At 50.1% G+C, this 18,329-nt stretch overlaps 4 protein-coding genes across 4 annotated transcripts; 3 read left to right on the forward strand and 1 right to left on the reverse strand.

The window, feature by feature from the left end:
• Positions 1 to 1,070: 1,070 nt before the first annotated feature.
• On the forward strand, positions 1,071 to 1,798 carry BCR38DRAFT_412846 (uncharacterized protein; the record flags this gene model as incomplete). The annotated part of the gene is made up of 3 exons (XM_040858748.1): positions 1,071 to 1,131; positions 1,200 to 1,514; positions 1,779 to 1,798. 3 exons carry the CDS (start codon positions 1,071 to 1,073, stop codon positions 1,796 to 1,798), a joined length of 396 nt encoding a protein of 131 aa, XP_040711826.1.
• Positions 1,799 to 3,624: 1,826 nt separating this feature from the next.
• Positions 3,625 to 5,230, forward strand: BCR38DRAFT_445698 (S-adenosyl-L-methionine-dependent methyltransferase). Its single transcript, XM_040861038.1, has 3 exons — positions 3,625 to 4,071; positions 4,130 to 4,451; positions 4,532 to 5,230. The coding sequence occupies exons 1-3, from the start codon at positions 3,839 to 3,841 to the stop codon at positions 5,108 to 5,110; spliced, it is 1,134 nt and encodes a 377-aa protein (XP_040711827.1). The 5' UTR covers positions 3,625 to 3,838; the 3' UTR covers positions 5,111 to 5,230.
• Positions 5,231 to 6,014: 784 nt separating this feature from the next.
• BCR38DRAFT_351590 (uncharacterized protein) lies at positions 6,015 to 11,345 on the reverse strand (the record flags this gene model as incomplete). Its single annotated transcript, XM_040856651.1, has 2 exons — positions 6,015 to 7,786; positions 7,850 to 11,345. 2 exons carry the CDS (start codon positions 11,343 to 11,345, stop codon positions 6,015 to 6,017), a joined length of 5,268 nt encoding a protein of 1,755 aa, XP_040711828.1.
• A 2,143-nt stretch (positions 11,346 to 13,488) lies between these two features.
• BCR38DRAFT_351655 (uncharacterized protein) lies at positions 13,489 to 16,955 on the forward strand (the record flags this gene model as incomplete). The annotated part of the gene is made up of 2 exons (XM_040856660.1): positions 13,489 to 14,342; positions 14,396 to 16,955. The coding sequence occupies 2 exons, from the start codon at positions 13,489 to 13,491 to the stop codon at positions 16,953 to 16,955; spliced, it is 3,414 nt and encodes a 1,137-aa protein (XP_040711829.1).
• Positions 16,956 to 18,329: the final 1,374 nt, after the last annotated feature.

Genomic DNA, 18,329 nt, shown 5'->3' on the forward strand with positions numbered 1-18,329 from the left:
CTACTTCTTCAGAAAAAAGAAGTCAACACCAGGCAGATCTCTATAGTCCTCATACGGTGAATCAGCAATATGCGTCAATGATAGATACAAGGTCACCATGTCAAAAACCTCTGCCCTGAAGGAATGACATTCAGACAGATATCGTATTGGAGCAACAAACTTTACTAGTATAACGGGAGTTATCTGGCTGTAAAGGGGGAGAAAAACCTGGATACTTACTCGGTTGGTGGATGAAGGGAACGCGGAAAATCGATCCCTACCTACACTGGTTGTACAATGGTCATAAGCTGGGTAAATCAGCTCGAAGGACATGCAGCACCAAACACCACAGTGATCGCAGACTCACCACATTCTACCAACCCGCTAAGTGTTCAAACAGAGCCCATTCAATTTCCTTGAAATCTCCAGGGAAGTAGATCACACTGCCAGCTGATAAATAGGCTTCCGGAGTCAGCCTAATTTATAGATTTTCCACATCGACAATGGGCTCACCCCTTTTTCCCAAAGTCACATTTTATTATTGATGTTACACCGAATACAACGATTCCATACGATATACAGTTGTTTCAACTAAAAAGCCTTAATCATATATAATTTCATATTATTAGCGAGCTTGCTGTTTCTTCCTAGTATTTCCTCGTCCATTATCAGATGTTAGAGGAGAAGCTACAAGATCAACAACTTCACAAGCAAATACTCTTGATTATTAGAGACTCACGTTCATATCACACTCGCAGCTCCTCCGTAAATATTTACCATTTCATGGAAGGCGATAAGCCATTCTGTTACCATTTTCGAATGCGTTCTATTCGGAACGAAAGAAAAAGCCAACCGGCTAACCCCAATGGTTGATTCTCATGTTAATATCACGTTCGTTATTCATGCCTAAAGCTGTGTTATTTTCAGCAATCTATGGAAGTCACACTATTTCTGTAATCTATAAGGCTCCCCCTACAATTCTGTTGAAAACAAGTTTACACATTGGACTAATTTCAGTCAATTCCCACTCCACACACTTGACTTAATAACCTATTCTATTAACTTTAACCAACCATCCATTTCCTACAAGAATGGCAAACAAGGACAATGATATCCCCAAGGCGCAAGATGGTAATACCGGCCAGACCCAAGGTATACAAATATTTCAAGCGTCGTTCCATGGCTTTTTCAATAGCTCTACTGACATAAAATCTCTCCAGGAAACATTAGTGGCAACAACAGCGCTACCAAGCAACCGAACAACCCGCCGGCCCAACGAACACGCCTCCCTGGATTTGGGGCACCTCTGCCAGCCGCACTTGGCTCCAACTTGAACTTCTGGGCCCTGCCTTCTTCAACCGCAATATCCGCGGTCTGCTTCATTTGCCAGCGAACCTTCAGCCGGGAGGATATTCTTGGAGGGCATATGCGCCGTGTACATTGCGGCACGAAGTGCTACTTCACGAGTTGTGGCCGGACCTTCGACGTTGATTCCGCTGTCGGAGACCACCTCCTTGAGCACAACGGTGGTAAAGGTAAAAGGGGAAATACCATCTGTAATTGGATTGAGTGTGGTAAAGTGTTCAACACCCGGCGTGGGGCTGACACTGCTTCTTTTCTCACCACCAGGCGGCTCGTGAGGCGACCGAAGTGTGAGTGAGTGATGGTGGGGCAGTGAAATTGGACTTACTCGATCTCGGGATTTTATAGCAAGCTTGTAGGAGTAAAGGGAGAATGGGTATATAAAATGGAACGACGAGCCTATGAAATATACTATAACATATAAACACACACATAAGAGCCTATTATTAGTTGGTGATAATTGACCTCAAATTTGCACTGAAATTTCGACTTTTACATCTAAAGCTCCATACAATCTATCGCAACCTTTCCTATGCAATGATTCGTCAATTAGATTTCTGTTTCGTTTGCAAATTGTCGACTTTATAACTAATAATATGACCATATTCTGCAACGAGTGGGTCCTTCGAATTTTGACGGTCATTTGGTCCTGCACATTTAGTTAAGTGTCAAATTATTCACTTATACTCTCAACGATCATACCACACGTCAGCCGATTCAGCTTCGGCTGTTCCTCCCTCAGAAGCCGTCCTTCTGTGGGGGACGGCTTCTGACCATAGTAAATTCATAGTTAAGTCCAGATGGCCAAATATTAGCTACATGCTTTTGGGTGAATATCACAACTTATGTTACAGAAACAGTATCCACGGCCAAGGGCCCCAAATTTCTGAAGTTAGTGATTGGATTGATGAGCCTTAACTGGAAGTTGCAAAAGTGGTGCAGTTGTGTTGCGGATGTTCAAGGTCAACTTCAATAAACTGGCGGACGTGGTAACGGAAAAGTGACTTTCTACAGGCCTTGTATATCACTAAGTTGCGTGAAATATCTCGTAACAAGTCATCAATGCGACTTTTCCATTGCTCTTAGTATTCTCTTGTTTCAGTGGTACATCTTGTTTTCTTGCTCTGCTTTCGTATGTAACTATCTCTGGTTACTCCTCATCTCTCTTGCTTGTTACGGTGGTCGGCCTTTGCCATATGTAGCAGTGGTCGAAACTTGGTGTGCAAGCCCACCCCGTATGGCAGCGGGGTTTCCCTTCATGATGACCATATATTGTGGGAAATACAAGTAAGAGAGCTGTACTGGTGATGACGATGATGAGACTACCTCCCAGGAATCTCCAGCTACGGAAGGCAGGGTTGACTGTCACAGCAGTGGCCCGAGCACGACCCAGTCCACGCAACATATTTCATTCCAGAGTATTTTTCAATCTATCTGCACGAGCAGATGTTGGAGCAAGACGTGGAAGATTTGTTGAGAGTGGAGCTGAGTAAGAGACTGTGCAAGGCCCTTGGTGAAGTCCTGGGTATATGCACGTTCTAGGGAACTTCCGTCCCCTGGATCCTATCAGTGAATGCACAGGTCTATATTAGGAAAATACGGCTCCTATGTTATAAACCTATACAGACATAGAAACGTCCTTGATGCGAGTGCATATGGGGTGTGAATTGTTGTATTGGGAAAGGATGGCCAGGTCAGCTATTCTGGCCTGGCAGAGCTCTTTCATAGCTCTAATCTATCTTATCTATAGCTATAGGGTAACCCCCATGGGGTCACGTATCAGCCCTAGTCTTTCACTTCACCCATCGGGTTGTTCAATTCCAAGCTTCCCGGACCCTTGTCTTCGCCATGCAGCATGGAATCACTAACGAGGTTGTTTCAAGAGACTGTGTGCAAGGCATCCATTTGTGAGAACTAATGGATGTGAAATTGACCAAACTGGACAACGCAAGGGTGTAAATCAATATCAGAACAAAAAACCGTAGAAGATACGCAATGGTTGGGCAATATCTGATATACAGCGGTCCGAACACGAACCCGAGCAAATACCAAAAACTCTTGGGAGCAAGCCGATCCTTTGACACCAGGATAGATTATTGTCCGTTCACCCATGTGTAACATATGTGGTAGATCTTCCCTGTAATTGGTTGAACTCATGCAGGCACGGGCTAAAGACCAACTGCGAGCAAGGGGTACTCGATACGGAAGGGTGGAGACTTGGCTCGAATTCGTATTCGGATCTACTCCCATCGGGAGGAGGCTTGGCATACAGCACTTACAACACGAGAAGACACTACACTCCTTCAATTATGATGAAATAAGAACACTTCGACCGTATATTTAAAGATGGGCAAGGAATTTCTATATTTTATATTTCCCGCTAACCTCGTCAACCCTCCCTTCTGTTTGCCCCCCCTTTCCCTAGGCGGCGAAGTTACATCCCGGCTCCCTAAGTACTCAAATTGCTACTACCGCAGGCCAGGAACCAGCATTCAGTATGCCAACCACGGAGGTTTATGACCAAGCGAAGAACATTGCCTTCGACAATGCCCTACACCAACAGTCAACCGAATCCGAAGGCGGCATCCGCGCCATGATGAACAAGAACAGCGCCGCCAATACTGCCGCCTCGAGCCAGTACTTCCAATACTGGGACAACAAGAAGGCTGAGGACGAGACAGATGCAGTCAGGCAAGAAAGAACCGCCAACTATGCTGATCTGACACGGCAGTATGCATACTTCCCCAGCCCATCGTTTTCACTTTTGTCCCCTGACGAGACGTCCTAGATATTACAATCTCGCAACAGACCTCTATGAATACGGATGGAGCCAATCTTTCCACTTCTGTCGATTCGCTCACGGTGAATCTTTTCACCGCGCCATTGCCCGGCATGAGCACTACCTGGCACACACCATGGGCATCAAGCGCAACATGAAGGTCCTCGATATCGGCTGCGGCGTAGGCGGACCAGCTCGTGAAATCGTGAAGTTCACCGGTGCCCATGTCACTGGTTTGAATATCAACGGGTACCAAGTACAACGTGCCAAGCACTACGCTGCGAAAGAAGGCTTGTCGAATTTGCTTGACTTTGCTCAGGGTGATTTCATGGTATTTCCCACCTGCCTGTTTCTTCCAGAGTGGAATAGTCGTATCAACAACAATGCTAATCCGATGTTTGCTCAAAACAGAACATCCCCTTCCCCGACAATTCCTTCGACGCCATATACGCTATCGAAGCCACCTGCCACGCACCCTCCCTGCAAGGTGTCTACAGCGAGATCTTCCGCGTGCTCAAGCCAGGCGGCGTGTTCGGTGTCTACGAGTGGCTCATGACCGACGCGTACAACAATGACGAGATTGACCACCGGCGCATAAGGCTCGACATCGAGCAAGGAGATGGCATTGCGCAGATGTTCAATATCGAGCACGGAGTCGGCGCCATGAAGGGTGCTGGATTCGACTTGGAGCTCCACGAGGACCTGGCTGCTGAGGATGATGGCCCGGCGCCTTGGTATTGGCCTTTGGACAGTGACTTGCGGTATGCGCAGACGTTGGGGGATGTGCTGACAGTTTTGAGGATGAATAAGTGGGGGAGGTCGGTGATGCATAATGTTATGTCTGCGCTGGAAACGGTCAAGGTCTTGCCTGCTGGCACGAGGAAAACGGCTGATAGTCTAAGTAAGGCAGCCGATGCATTGGTTGAGGGCGGAAAGCAGAAGTTATTCACGCCGATGTATCTGATGGTAGGAAGGAAGCCTTCGACTTGAACACGTTGCTTCCTCTGTTGGGAAAAGTTCGAGGTCGAGAGTTCGAGTCCGTCGAATGTCTCAATTTGTAAAACTAACTAGATAGAAGAAATAATGCCTATTGGCCTCGGCACATTCGAAGTGATCTCTTTACTAAATGGCAAGTGACTATTATGAACTGTCCCCAACATTCTAAGGAGTAGAAATTGTTACTCAAAAACAAGTTCGCCCAACTAATAAAACGATCATGTTCCACTAAGACTGGTCTGGTATTGCATGTTAGTGCCGTAAACCTCCAGAATTTCAACAGTCGGCCAAGTGGATCTCGTACTATTATGATATCAAACTAAACGTGTTCTCATTGCAAGTGTCAACAGGAAAATCTTATGCAACTACGAATCGCAGGTAGTCGAGTAGTGCTCGGCAAAGCCGGAGATGTGTGCCCAGTTGTTGTTCAACATGAGTGAGCGTTGCTGAGAATCAGTCGGTTTTATGGGACAGTGAGCGCACGAGTAAGGGAGTAGCCATACTGACTGATAACCTTGCCCTCAGTCTAGTCAGAATATTTCCATCTCCCATGTGAGCACCACGAACATTTCTTACATAGCGATAAGATATCATGTAGTATATGTGACCAACAATAAAAGGTAGCTCGATTTCGATAATGATTTTTGCATTTTAGGAGGGGTAAGATCAAGGAGGAAGGGACAGTCGAAAGTTAGGGAATCACCGATTCGCCAGGAGCAACACAGTAACTGAAAGCTGAGAACATCAGCTGCGACAGATTCACTGATTCGCTGATTAAATCAAGATTATGTTCGTGTAACTTATTGGCTCACACATATTTACAGGCATAGTTCACCTACCTTGCCACCACCATGCCATGTTTCGGGTGACGATCTCGTTATCAACGAAAAGAATAGTTTCACAATCTCGCACCATTCCTCCAGGCGCCATTCCTCGTCCCCTTCCCCGCCGCCAAATTAGACGGGAGCGTAATAACCTGAAAGTTATGCAACCTCTCACCAATCAAGTACGCCTCGTCCCTGACCCTGGCCTTCCAGCCGGCGAGGATATGCACAACCCCACTCAGAATCCAAAGATTAAGTGCGATTGATGCGGTGACAGGGTAGCTGTATCTGAAGACCGAGACGGTCCAATTTTCCGTTCCAGCCGAGCCCCAACCGTCAGGGTGCTCTATCAAGCCGAAGCGCAGAAGAGTGTGCGCTGTGCTGGGAGGGACAAAGATCAAAAGGAGAGAGATGACGAGGCCAGGAAGCACAAAGGCCCGGGTAAGTACGGCGACGTCGGGGTCAGTCCAGCCCCTTCTAAATACGGCTCTGACCGCCTGGGCGGGTCGGCCACCACACAGCGTCAGTGCCCTCGCACCAAGCTTCAGGTAAAGAAGACCCAGGGTCCAGGCTTGAATGACACGAATGGTGTGCGCGTTCTCAGCATTGGCGAAATGTATCCGTGACGCTGAGTCGGGAGAGGAGGCCTTCCAGGCATGTATGGGCATGAGGATGTAGAGCTCCACCAACAGCGTCACTAGGAGTGGGAACACCACGAGGAGCGTTATGTAAGTATACGCAAGCTTTGCCGCATGCTTAACGATTGCCGTCGCGTTGTTGACCGCTTCAGAATCAATATTTGGAAGCCGTCCATTGACAGCTGCAGCCCATTCTCTCATCCTGGCAAAGATCAAGCGTGTATGCCACGAAGCGTAGCAGAGCGAGCCGAGGATGTATACGCCAATACTGAACGCGTAAACATCATTTGTTCTGATGTGCGCCGGAATCAGGGCTTTGAATACCCTCCGCCCGAAAACAAGCGGGACAATGGTGAAGCTCACGCCAGTAATGGCCGCAAACAGCCAGATGGAGAGGATAAAGAGGAATATCCGCAGGCGAAAGTGTGGTGGTATGTAAACGAATTGGTAATGCTTGTCGTCCTTGAAAAGTTCCGTAATGTTTTCTGTAGAGCCATCGGAAGAGATATCACGTTCATCAAACTCGTGAAATACGGCATGGCCCTTCGGGATCTTAACCTGATCACTAGCTGGCGTGTGAACAAATCGTCCATTTGGGATCAGTTGACCAGATTCGACAACGTTCCTCTTGGCGACGGTCATGGGAATCATTTTGTCAGCTGGAATATGTCCCGCCGGCTTGTCTTTTCCAGGTTTGAACTGTGTGTGGCCTTCGATGATGTGGGTCCACGACGTCGGAGCGACGGTGTTGCTATCCTCACGGAGCTCAAGGAAAATCTTGCGGTACCATGGTAGGTTCTTCGCTTCCTCGTCAGCAAGTACTAATATACCCTCTTCGTCAATTCTTCGGTCGCCGAACAGGAACCAAGTCAGCCTCAACGCCCTGGCACATCTGCGGAACCACCAGCTGTACATCAAGCTCAATCCCTCACTCGGTTTGAAGAACTTGACGGCAAGGGGCATGCAGAAGTTATAGAACAACAGGTCGATGGGGAATTCTAGCACAGGTTCGTTGGAACTGTAGTGAATGGGCAGGACATGTGGAAGGGCGAGAGACAACGACCAGACGACACCGCCCAAACAGATGACCACGAGCGCCCCATAAACGAAAGCCGAAAACAAGATCTTGCGCAATTGAGTGGTGACAGTGCGTTCGAGAACATCACGAACGGGATGGAATTCCGGATCGTCAGGATCTCTGATGAAATCTACAGCGGCAGTTAGCATCACATTCAAGGCTGACCAAATGCCTGACACGAGGGAACACCTACACAAGACGCCTTTGCGCATGATCTTACGGCACATGCTCACAAACAGCGCGAAGTGGAACATATATCCCGTCCCTACAAACCAGTGTACAAAGATCGACGTGAGTGGATAATTATAAGTGAAGAGTAGTCGGCTCTTCAAACTCACGCCTTCGAAGAGAGGCAGAAGAGCGAAGTCGAGTAACAAACCGCAGTAAAGCGGGAAGATGAGCATCTCGATACTGATAATCAGAATCACCTTCATCACGCCACTGGCCTGATTGAGGGCATCTATGACGCTGGCTTCCCAGTCTTGCGCTGTCTGGCTCGAAGAGAAAGGTGTTCCGCGGCCGAGGTATAGACCAGCAACAATAGATACGGCAAGGTACCCGCCAAGAATGGCGAGAGTACGGTCTTTCGCGCCCCAGTATGCTAGCACAGGGTCGATTGCTGTGGTCGATTCGGGCTGGTCCAGGTTGATGACCCATGAACTGGGCTGCGTAGCAATCACAGTCATGTTCTTCAGGGTATCCCAAGCCAGCGGTGCTGCTGCTGTAGTTTCCATCCTTACAACTGTCCATTTGGAAGCGTAATTACCGCCCAGCACGAACGTGATAGCACTTACGATGCCCGAGAGAAACTGATGTATCTCCCCCTTCACCGAGATAAGAGCTTCATGGCTGATAGCCGAGAAGTTCCGCATCTCACTTGCCGTAATGAACGGCAGCTCTGACATGAAGCTGTCCATGATCCGATTAAATGAACTGCTGCTAAGCATCTTGGAGTCTGCAACAGCATTTTGAAACATGCTGGCACCCTCATCGATCCTGAAGAGCCGACGCATGAAGTCGAGGAAGCCAAAGCTGATATGTGCTGTCCACCCGACAAACATGAGCACTAGATCCTGGACAAATTTCGAAAAGCTGAAGATCATGTGAAGGATGCGCGTTGGGTTGGCAATCACCCAGACAGCCAGCCGCCCGAGATTGTAGGGTATGAAAATCCCCAAGAAGATACTGATGGACACGAGGAAGCCGCAGAAGATGGCATTCTGGAATAAACCAGCGATTGGCCCTCGCATGCCAATGAGCTCCATAATGCCGTCAAAATCTTCGGCGTCTTCAAGAGCCTCCGGATCGATGCCAGCGGCGACAGCAGCTTCTACCACCTCCGCATCCATCTCATCAACATCATCATCGTCTTCGTCGTTGTGCAGTGCATCAGCAAATGGCGCATCCTCATCGTCAACAAATAATTCAAGGGCGTGGACGGCTTCAGCGCCATCAGCATCCCCAGCCTCAACATCGCGCCACATGAATTCAGCTACTCTGTCTACGAGTCCGGCAGGCTGACGGGCTACGGGTGGCGTCTGAACATCTTCATTGACAGGATCGGCAGCTGTGTCTGGAAGCCCAATAGAACCCGCATCCTCCTCTCGGGATGATTCGGTTTGTTCAGGGGCTTCGTCGTCAAGAGCTATCGCTGCATGGTCGTCTCCGTGTGCACTGGTCAGCGCGCCGGCACTTTCACCAGGCAAAATACCATTCATCGTAAAGCCATCGTTGCGAACGAAGGGGTTTGATTCAGTCGCACGGTCTTTCCAGTTCCCGTCTTCGGTCTCCATCGTATCTGCTGGTACTCTATTGCCGTTAGCCGGTAGATTTGCAAAAGACCAGCTATTATTGGCGAGGGGGTTGATAGCTTCGTGGCGCTGGGGGCCATCCGAGACAGCACGTGGTCTATGGGCTGAGGGCCACTGCGACTCTGCCGTAGTTGATGCCCATGGTGATTCCCAATCAGATAAGCTTCCATCTGATGTATTCTGATATTCATCAGTCGCCTTCCCTTTGCCTTTGAGGTCTTCGAATTGATCCGGCTCGGTGTCGCAAACACGAGCCCACATCGTAGTGGGCTCGACCTCATCTTCATCAGCATCGTCTTGCACTCGATTTTCGCCAGATGAGGAAGTTGTGGGGAACCCTCGGCCAATTTGGTACTGCTCCACGGGGGGTGTGGCAGCTCGGCCTGCGTCGCCATTACCTTCATTGGATTCATTGGCCATTTTCAGCATCTCCTGTGTGACGCTGACCCAGTATGCAAGGCGCTCGTCTAGGCCTTCCTCGCGAATAATGCGGAGAATATTTTGATGATCACCTCCAGCTTGTCGATAGATGCGCAAATACTGGTGGACGGTACTCTGGGAATCATCTCCTGGTGCTGCCTGGAGCAAGTCCGCAATTTGGTCTTGATTGTGTGAGTCAACACGGTATGCATTGCCGTTGGGAGCATCTTCGTGGGTACTTGTACGTGGAAGGCGTGGTCTAAATGCATGCATAGTTCTTAGCTGGGCGTCATGCGGATCGACCATATCCCCCCTTCTCTGCCCAGCAGGCAGCTGATCCTCCCTGTCATCATACTGGGCAGTAACAGAATCGTTATCTCCGGGGCCTTCATCCGTATCCGAGTCTGGCCCACGCAGCTCAGGGTGCGGTGCCTCTATGGGAGCCCCATTGACATTGTTCTCGTGTTGCGCAAAGGCAGCGCGCATGTTGATCTCGGGTTGCTGCTGCACCACATAGTCTCGAACCAGGATGATCAGGATGAAGCACACTATAACGAGAATCGTTATAATCTGGCCCTCGAGCACGGCAATGACGGTTCGGTTGATGCCGGGGTGCCGGGTAAGATTCTTCAACAATCCGACGTCGCCCAGGAGAGAAGAATGCTGAGAATGGACAGGGGCTGTGAGCTCAACTGTTTGTGTGGTATTCAGGGACAGCTTCGTGGCTTTCGCAGAGGTCGAGGCGACTTCGCCAAAGAGGAAGCGTGCGATGGAAGCAACGAAAGTGTTGCTCGCCGTCACGTTTAAGGGCTGCCCTAATGCGCGCAGGACATTAGGCAACCGCTCCGCAATGTCTCTCTTAGAGGCAGCGGTTGTGGTAGCCGGGTAGAGCGGACTGGAAGGACAGGTGGTACTATCGAGGCCCTGGGCCGTGGCGATGGCGTGAAGTTGAGCTGCCGTAGAGTTCCTTGCCTCGAAGAGCGAGTATGGGCCCTGGCCAAAACCCTCGTCACTAAGCCAAAACAAAAACGACCACGTCTTCCGCATAAGGTAAGGAAGCCAGCCCAGCCAGACACTAGTTACCAAGGCAGCTCGCAGCCAAACCAGGATATTTCGAAATAGATACTTGGCCATGTGACTGGCGAAGACGTAGAATGGAAGACGTTTGGGCATATTCGGCGAGTAGAGTTTGGTGAAGCGAAAAGGTGTCTTGCAAAGTTCGCAATGTTTCTTCTGCGAGTGTGACAACCATTCCATCAAGCAGTCTTGATGGACGTACTTGATGCTTCCGCTACACTTGCAGGGGTAGAACAGCGGTTCCCCGGGTGTTTGTTCACCTCGGCATATTCGACAAGTATCAACGTCTGCTACTATGGATTCGGGGCCTGCGGTTTCAGACTGCGGTGTCGGCACCGAGACCGAGCTCGAGGCCGACGTCGAGGCTTCGGCGTCAGGCATTCCGTGAGAATGTGCGGTCGAGGTTCGGCGGCGGGTGACAGCGTTAGAAAAGACGGCCGAATCTGGCTCCGCGGCATCAGTAGTGGACCAGTTGTCCATGGCGCGCCGGTGGTGTTCAATTGGGAGATGCAGTCGATAAGACAAATGTCGGTGCGAATTCAACGTCGCCCGTCGGGGCTCAGCATGCATATAGAGACCATGGACAAGATGAAGTAGCGCCGGAGGAGAGACGGTTTGGCCACGTGGGTAGGTCGAGATGGATGCGCCTGTAGGTATGCAATGCGCAATCGATGGCTTGGTACAACGTGGAAGTTAGAGGACGATAAGGTTACGACTGAGCGAGTCAATATAAATCTCTTAGACAGCGTGTTGGATACCTGTTTGATGTCTGGGTGGGGAATCGCCCTTGGTCAAGTTCTCCATTCACGTCTTTGTTGGGCTGACTATTATTATCGATGCGGTCGAGGGGTGATTTGCAGTTGTGGTTTACGAAGTACGATTGACAGCAGCGAAGGCGCAGGTGTTGCTCCCGGGCCAGGGTTAAACCTAAATTGGACTTAGGATTCTTCTGGCATGGTGAGATCTGGAGATGGTTAAGTACGGAGAACTCCAAGTGCAACAACAGCCTCAGACCTGCATCAAATACCAACCTGAGGTTCAAAGAGTCACTTTGGATTTTTCTGGATTCTGTTACAGCTATTCAGGAATCATTCCGACACCAAGGAGGTGTGGCCGAAATCTAATATCTGGTGTTCGGTGGCAGTTACTTTGGTTCACCCATGGTGACGTGATGCCAAGAATACATACCTTGCACCTGTATGTTGTATAAATACTGCGTACTTGCGTAGAGTGCCTTTCGGCTTCCGGTCTACTCTGCAATAGTGCCATATATGTTTGTTTATTTGCGTGGGCAATCATTTGGGCCGTAGAAGCTGACATGTTGCTCGTGCCTGAAGGAGCCAGATTTCGATAACAGTGATCTTGAAACCCACAAATAAATGTTTCTACAAGCCATATGAGCATCGGGCTTTTCTATAGCAGGTATACAGAAGAGGAAGAGGCCATATTTCGCAATGCTAGGTCATGAAGTTATCCAGGCGGCGGCTTCCCTAGAAAGGCTGCCCATTGAGCACGTACAGAGTTAACGCCAGTTTCCACACCAATCCGTTTCCAGGCATCGCGAGATAGCTCAATGCATCTTGCAGAGTAGAGGCGGTCAAGGCCATAAGCTGGCCTTATCATTCAGGGTCATGTCCACTGCCCCATCTTTCCCTTAATGCTGAAGCCAATAGGGAAGTGCCCAGCCTTTATCCTCAGATTAACGTCTCCAAACAAAAAAAAAATGCATTGGTTGGTTGTGCGATGACTTACTTGAGGACGATCGGGTTACGCTAGTGCTGCACCTCTTCGAGCTGGGGGAGCTAAAATACACAAATTCAACACTGAATGGTCATCCTCACAGGCAGAGAAAAGTAAGTAAGCGAGGCGCTGCGAACGTACCACCATCGATCTATAATTGCATGTGCTGTTCAAAACTTGATATATTGATCATTTTACCAACCATATGCTTCTGCTACAACACTGCCGGCATTGGTGTCTCTAGCTGAATATCAGTTGCACTGGTGAGTTACTGTGGCAGATTGAGCAACCCCAAGCCCCGCAGAAGTTCGACTCGGCTTGAAGAGCTCACCCCGGTCACATTTCCCAAATCCACCGTCACTGAACCCCGACCCCTGCGTCATTCGCATGTGGCCGGATCAAATCCAGGTTTTGCAGGGTGCCGAAACAATAACAAGTCGAGACGGACTGGTTGACTGTGAATCGTGAAACCTTGTCCTCTTCTAACTTTCAGAACCCAAGCGTCCTCTTAGTTTTTTTTCCTCCTCCAACCCAACTCGCCATCTCAATAAGCTCAGTTATCAGCAAGCCGCTGCTAACGACGCTCGTTGCATCTACAACACGGTCCCCACGGAGCTCAAGGTCAGATCAGCTGCACCACCCTGCGTGCTGCTTGATTTTGATTGCATCATCGCCACCATTTTTGGAACACCACACGGGCTGAACACCATCCACCACTTATTCCGAGCTTAGCTTCGTCGAACGAGGCAATATCTTCATTCTGGAGTTGTTGTGATCTTTCAAGATGGAGGATGCCATGAACGGCCATACGAATGGCTCGCTCAAGGGAGGAAAAGGCATGAATGGCATAAACGGCCATGTGGTGCCACGGAGGAGAACCCCGCCTGCGAAGACCAGCCCCAGCTTCTTCGCTCGACTCTTCAGCATTGCGGCGAGATTGACCGTATGGTATTCCATCTACGCCCTACTTTTTCAGTGCCCTTCAACGCTCGAAGGCTGCAACGAAACGTCGCCCAAGATCTGCAAGCCGTACTTCCAGGTCAAAGACGCTGTGACGCCGCATCTGACTCCATACTATGACACCTATGCGGCGCCGTATGTCGACCTCGCGAAGCCATACTATGAGACAGTCGACCGTACCGTCATCACTCCGACCCGCATCTACGCAGTCAAATATGGCGGCCCGCAACTCATCAAGGCCCAAGAGTTGGGTCTGGCGCAATGGGAGAAAAATCTGCAGCCTCAGCTAGCTAGATACCAGACCTTGGCCAAGTCCCAATACGATCAGGCTATATCGCCGCATGTGGACAAAGCTTCAACGGTTGTGGCTCCTTACTACAACATTGCGAAGGCGAACGCACTGCAAACCTACCATGAGTTTGTGTTGCCCTCCTACCTGTTTGTTGAGCCGTATGCTGCGCAGGGTTACGAGGAGGCCGCCAAATTCACAACTGAAACAGCCATTCCGACGTCGCTTTGGGCATGGAACAAGACGTTCGTTTTCTTAGACTCGACTGTGTGGCCAAATCTCAGGGATGTCTATGTCATGAAGGTTGAGCCACAACTAGTACGCATTGGGGAGCGACTGGGCCGATACAAGGAGAAGAAGCCGAAGGTGGCCCCCGATGGAGTTGACTCGTAAGTAGTATATAGCATAGAATAGCATATCGACGTTCACTGACGTCTTCCAGGCAAAGCGCCAAGTCCACATTCGCGAAGCCGTCCGTTTCCGTTGCCACAACCACCGCAACTTCTGCTACCGAGACTCCCAAGCCTGAGGCAACTGCATCTACCGAGTCAGAAGTACAGGCATCTACCTCGGAAGCTGATGTAGATCAAGATCGCCCTAAGCAATCCACGGAGCAGATCCGTGAGCATGCCGCTAAGACTGTAGCTGAGGATTTGGAGCTGTGGCAGGGGAAATTCACCAAAGCCGCTGACGAGGGTGCTTCCGAGATCGAGGAACGGGTGGACGAAATTTCCAGCCGTATGATTGAGCACCACGCTAATGTCATGGGCAAATCGCTGGTTTCCCAGCTCGAGGAGACGGCCAATATTGAAACGACCAACCTCAAGAAGACTCTCCTTACCATTCTTGAGAAGAATAAAGATGCGAAGAAAGAGACTCTTGAAGGGGAGGTAGCGGCGGCAGTGCGAGAAGCTGGACTGAACATTAAGAGCAAGGCCCAAGACATCCGCACATGGCGCCAGACCTACGAACAGGAAATGGAAATCTCTGTAACCAAGGTCGCCGAGGAGCACATCAGGATCCTTCAAAGCATTCGTGATCTGGCTCTTCAGAAGCTCGGCATGAAGTGGGCATGGATGGATGGCATCACGTACAAGGATTGGCAAAAGTATCACCAACTTCGAGCACGCCTAGATGAGTGGACTGAAGATCTCAAGCGTCTGGTTGTTACGCATCCTGGCCTTGCTAATGCGCAGGCTGCCGGCACCGCGATTGAGGATGCGGGTATGGGTATTGCTGGTGAGGCTGCCCAGGAGCTCGGAAGCTTGAAGCAGATTACCCTATGGAAAGCTGCCGCCGGTGACCTGACCGACAATTTTGATGCCAACACCATGAAGCTGGCTGCCGAGGCTGCTGAGAAGAAGGCCGTAGAAGCTGCTGACGCGTTGAACACGATCGCTGGGAGTGTCGAAGAAGGCATCCACAACATCGTCGATGCGGCTGAGCAGGGTGATGTACCTGCGAGCGAGTCCATCAGCGGAGATGTTTCCGTCGCTGATTCGTCTGAGAGCACACCCACCGTCACCATCGCCTTATCCGAGGCCGACCAGGACGCAGAAACGTCTGCTGCCCCGCCTCTGGAGAGCATAGCTTCAGAACCCACTGACAGCGCCGCCGAACCAGTTAAGCCGTTGCCAACCTCAGAACCCGTCGATGGCCCAGAGCAAGTCGAGGAAACCATAGTCGCATCTCCTCAGGATCCGAGTTCCTCGGCAGGTTCAGCAACACCGAGCATCAAAAAAGTCATGTTTGGTGCAGCTGCTCAGTCAGTGCCCTCGCGACAGCCGATCATGGATGAAGACTTTGAGTCTTCGTTTTCCAGCGTCGCATCAGTTGTGCAGTCCGACTTCCCACACACTATCACCTCAGCTGCCCAATCAGCATACACGGCCGCCATCGCCCAAGCAGCCGATCATTACAGCCGCGCTATGTCGGTGGTCTCAGTTCAAATCAATGGCGAACCTAAGCCTGTCCATGAAGAAATGTTGAGCTCTGTCTCCAATGCTTACTTCGACGCGCTGGCTTCTGCGAACTCGGGACTCGCCGCGGCTTTGACTGCTGCGAGCGAAGGCGTATATGGTACACCAACGACGAAGTGGATTCCAGACATGCCAACTATGCCCTCGATGCCCTCAGTCGAATGGGAACGAATTCAATCAATTGCCCAGCAGAACTTGCAGGACGGCGTCAGCTGGGCTAGTGAGAAGCTCGAGAGTGCCAAGGTTGCTATTGGAGCTGCCGAGCCTACGCCTTCGACGCCCAGCGAGAAGGCGCAGAAGATGCTCGACCAGGCGAGTCACCAATACTATGCGGGCCTCGGCGTTGCCCACGCACGCTATTCTGAGTTCCTCGCGGCCGCCTCTTCTACCTTGAGCTCCCTAACTGCGACCCCCACACCAACCAATATCCAAGGAACATTTAGCTCTGTGGCTTCGGTAGCATCCGAGTCCGCTGCTTCTGTTGCAATAGTAGCTGGTGAAGGAGTCGCCGACGCTGGTGAGACCGTCAGCGAAACTTGGGAATCCCTTGTCAGCCGTATCAGCTCCGGAATCTATGGCGCACCAATCCCGACGCCATGGTATGAAAACTTCTACGCAGCCGCCGGAGACTACGCCGCGTCTGCCACAGACGTTGCTGAGTCTTATGCATCGCAAGCTGGCGATTACGCTGCGTCTGCCACAGGTGCCGCCGGCTCTTATGCTTCGCATGCCAGTGAATACGTCGCCGAGAACCTGTCGAGTATCACTTCCGCGGCTGGCGAATATGCTGGCTCCGCCACATCGGCAGCTGACGCTCAGTACTCGGCTGTCAGTAGCCTGCTCTCCGAGCTCGTCTATGGCAAAGAACCAACGTTCACTGAGTCGGTATTCTCGCGTCTTGCCGGCGCATACAGTGTCGCTACTTCCAACGTGGCAAGCTTGGCGAGCGAGGCCACCGACTCGGCTAGCGCTGCTACAGACAGCGTCAAGGACACGGTCCAGCACATCATCGATGAGCTATGAGGGGTTCAGACCCATAAGCCAGGCTGCCTTCAACAGCAGCTAATTAGGTTTATGAGTCCGTAAAGAAAAGCAGGAAAGGTCCGCACAACCCATGAAGGCAAAATGAACGACAGGAAAGATGGTAATGATAAATCGGGGGGAACGACTCAGAATATGTGTATATGTGGAACAATCGCTTTTTCATTTTCTACTCTCTTATTTTACCACTACACCCGGCGTTGGCGGCGAATGATGAACGCTATCTTCTATCTATCTTGTTTGCCGTAACGCTGGGAGGAAGGAACGAAGAAATGCCCTTTATCGTCCGGAATATTCACTCATTGATAATTGGTGAGAGAGGGAGGGAGAGATAGAGGAGACAGAAGCGGAGACACAAGATGAGGCACGATGAGACACGATGAGACACGATGTTTGTGTGCAGGGGAGAGAAACATATACCCAGACTTCGGAACTGAGAACTGAGAACTGAGTGGATGAGCGATCGAGGATGCGTGATGAAGTAGCACAATACGAGATTTTCTTCCGCGCCGCGTGTTTAGAGGGTGATTGTAATGCTTGATTGTGATTGTTTGGCGCTGAGATGGAATATGACACATCGTTTCGATTAAATGCAACTATGTGACATTCTGGACAAATCATCGACTATTCAAGAAAGTATCTGGTTGACCTTACTGATTTCACATCCATGGTACACTTTTGGCGGTCTTTGAACGGCAAGATTATCTGCTGACATTGTGCGTTTGGCAAGAACAGGCAAGACCTCGGGAGGGTGACAAAATAAACGGCGCACCCAAGTGGAATAAATGACTTATGACATCATTCTAAGTTGGGAGCTCTGGCTATCCTGCTATCATTCCATGTTTTATACGCCGATTATTTTAGTAATTACTCCTAACCAGAGGTTGGAGTGGTCTTGTTGACCGTTTTGGAAAGCGTCGAAGAAGGCGAGCGCGATATGCTGGGGCCTATAGGGGAATCCGAGACCACTTATCGAGATGATGGTCAAAATGGATCTCTTGTAGCAGTTGGCTATGCAGAACAAATTATTTGATGGTTATTCTTCTTCCCAGCTCCGCTATTGGAGGTGTGGATTCGAGGATGTTGATTCTGGAATTGCGTGTTCAGGATAGTTTTCTTCTGAAAAGGGTATCAACTAGCGCGGAGTATTAGCACAATTCAGGATGATGTCCAGATAGGAAGTACCTTTAATCAAGAAGATTCATGCTGTTAACTGGTGATATGGAACCAAAATGATCAAATGGGCAAAAGGCCAAAAAGATACCACTACGCAGAATAGTACTTACAATTGTATGGTACCTGTCTACACATATTCTTCTTCTTTGCCTGCGAGGTCGTACGTATGAAAATGCCAGC

The sequence above is a fragment of the Pseudomassariella vexata genome (genome assembly GCF_002105095.1).
Source record: "Pseudomassariella vexata strain CBS 129021 chromosome Unknown BCR38scaffold_14, whole genome shotgun sequence".
Lineage (NCBI taxonomy): Eukaryota > Fungi > Ascomycota > Sordariomycetes > Amphisphaeriales > Pseudomassariaceae > Pseudomassariella > Pseudomassariella vexata.

Coding starts and splice junctions, on each gene's coding strand:
- BCR38DRAFT_445698 (XM_040861038.1), top strand. CDS start 3,839: ATGCCAACCACGGAGGTTTATGACCAAGCGAAGAACATTGCCTTCGAC. Junction 4,072..4,129: donor TATGCTGATCTGACACGGCA/GTATGCATACTT, acceptor GAGACGTCCTAG/ATATTACAATCTCGCAACAG. Junction 4,452..4,531: donor TTGCTCAGGGTGATTTCATG/GTATTTCCCACC, acceptor TGCTCAAAACAG/AACATCCCCTTCCCCGACAA.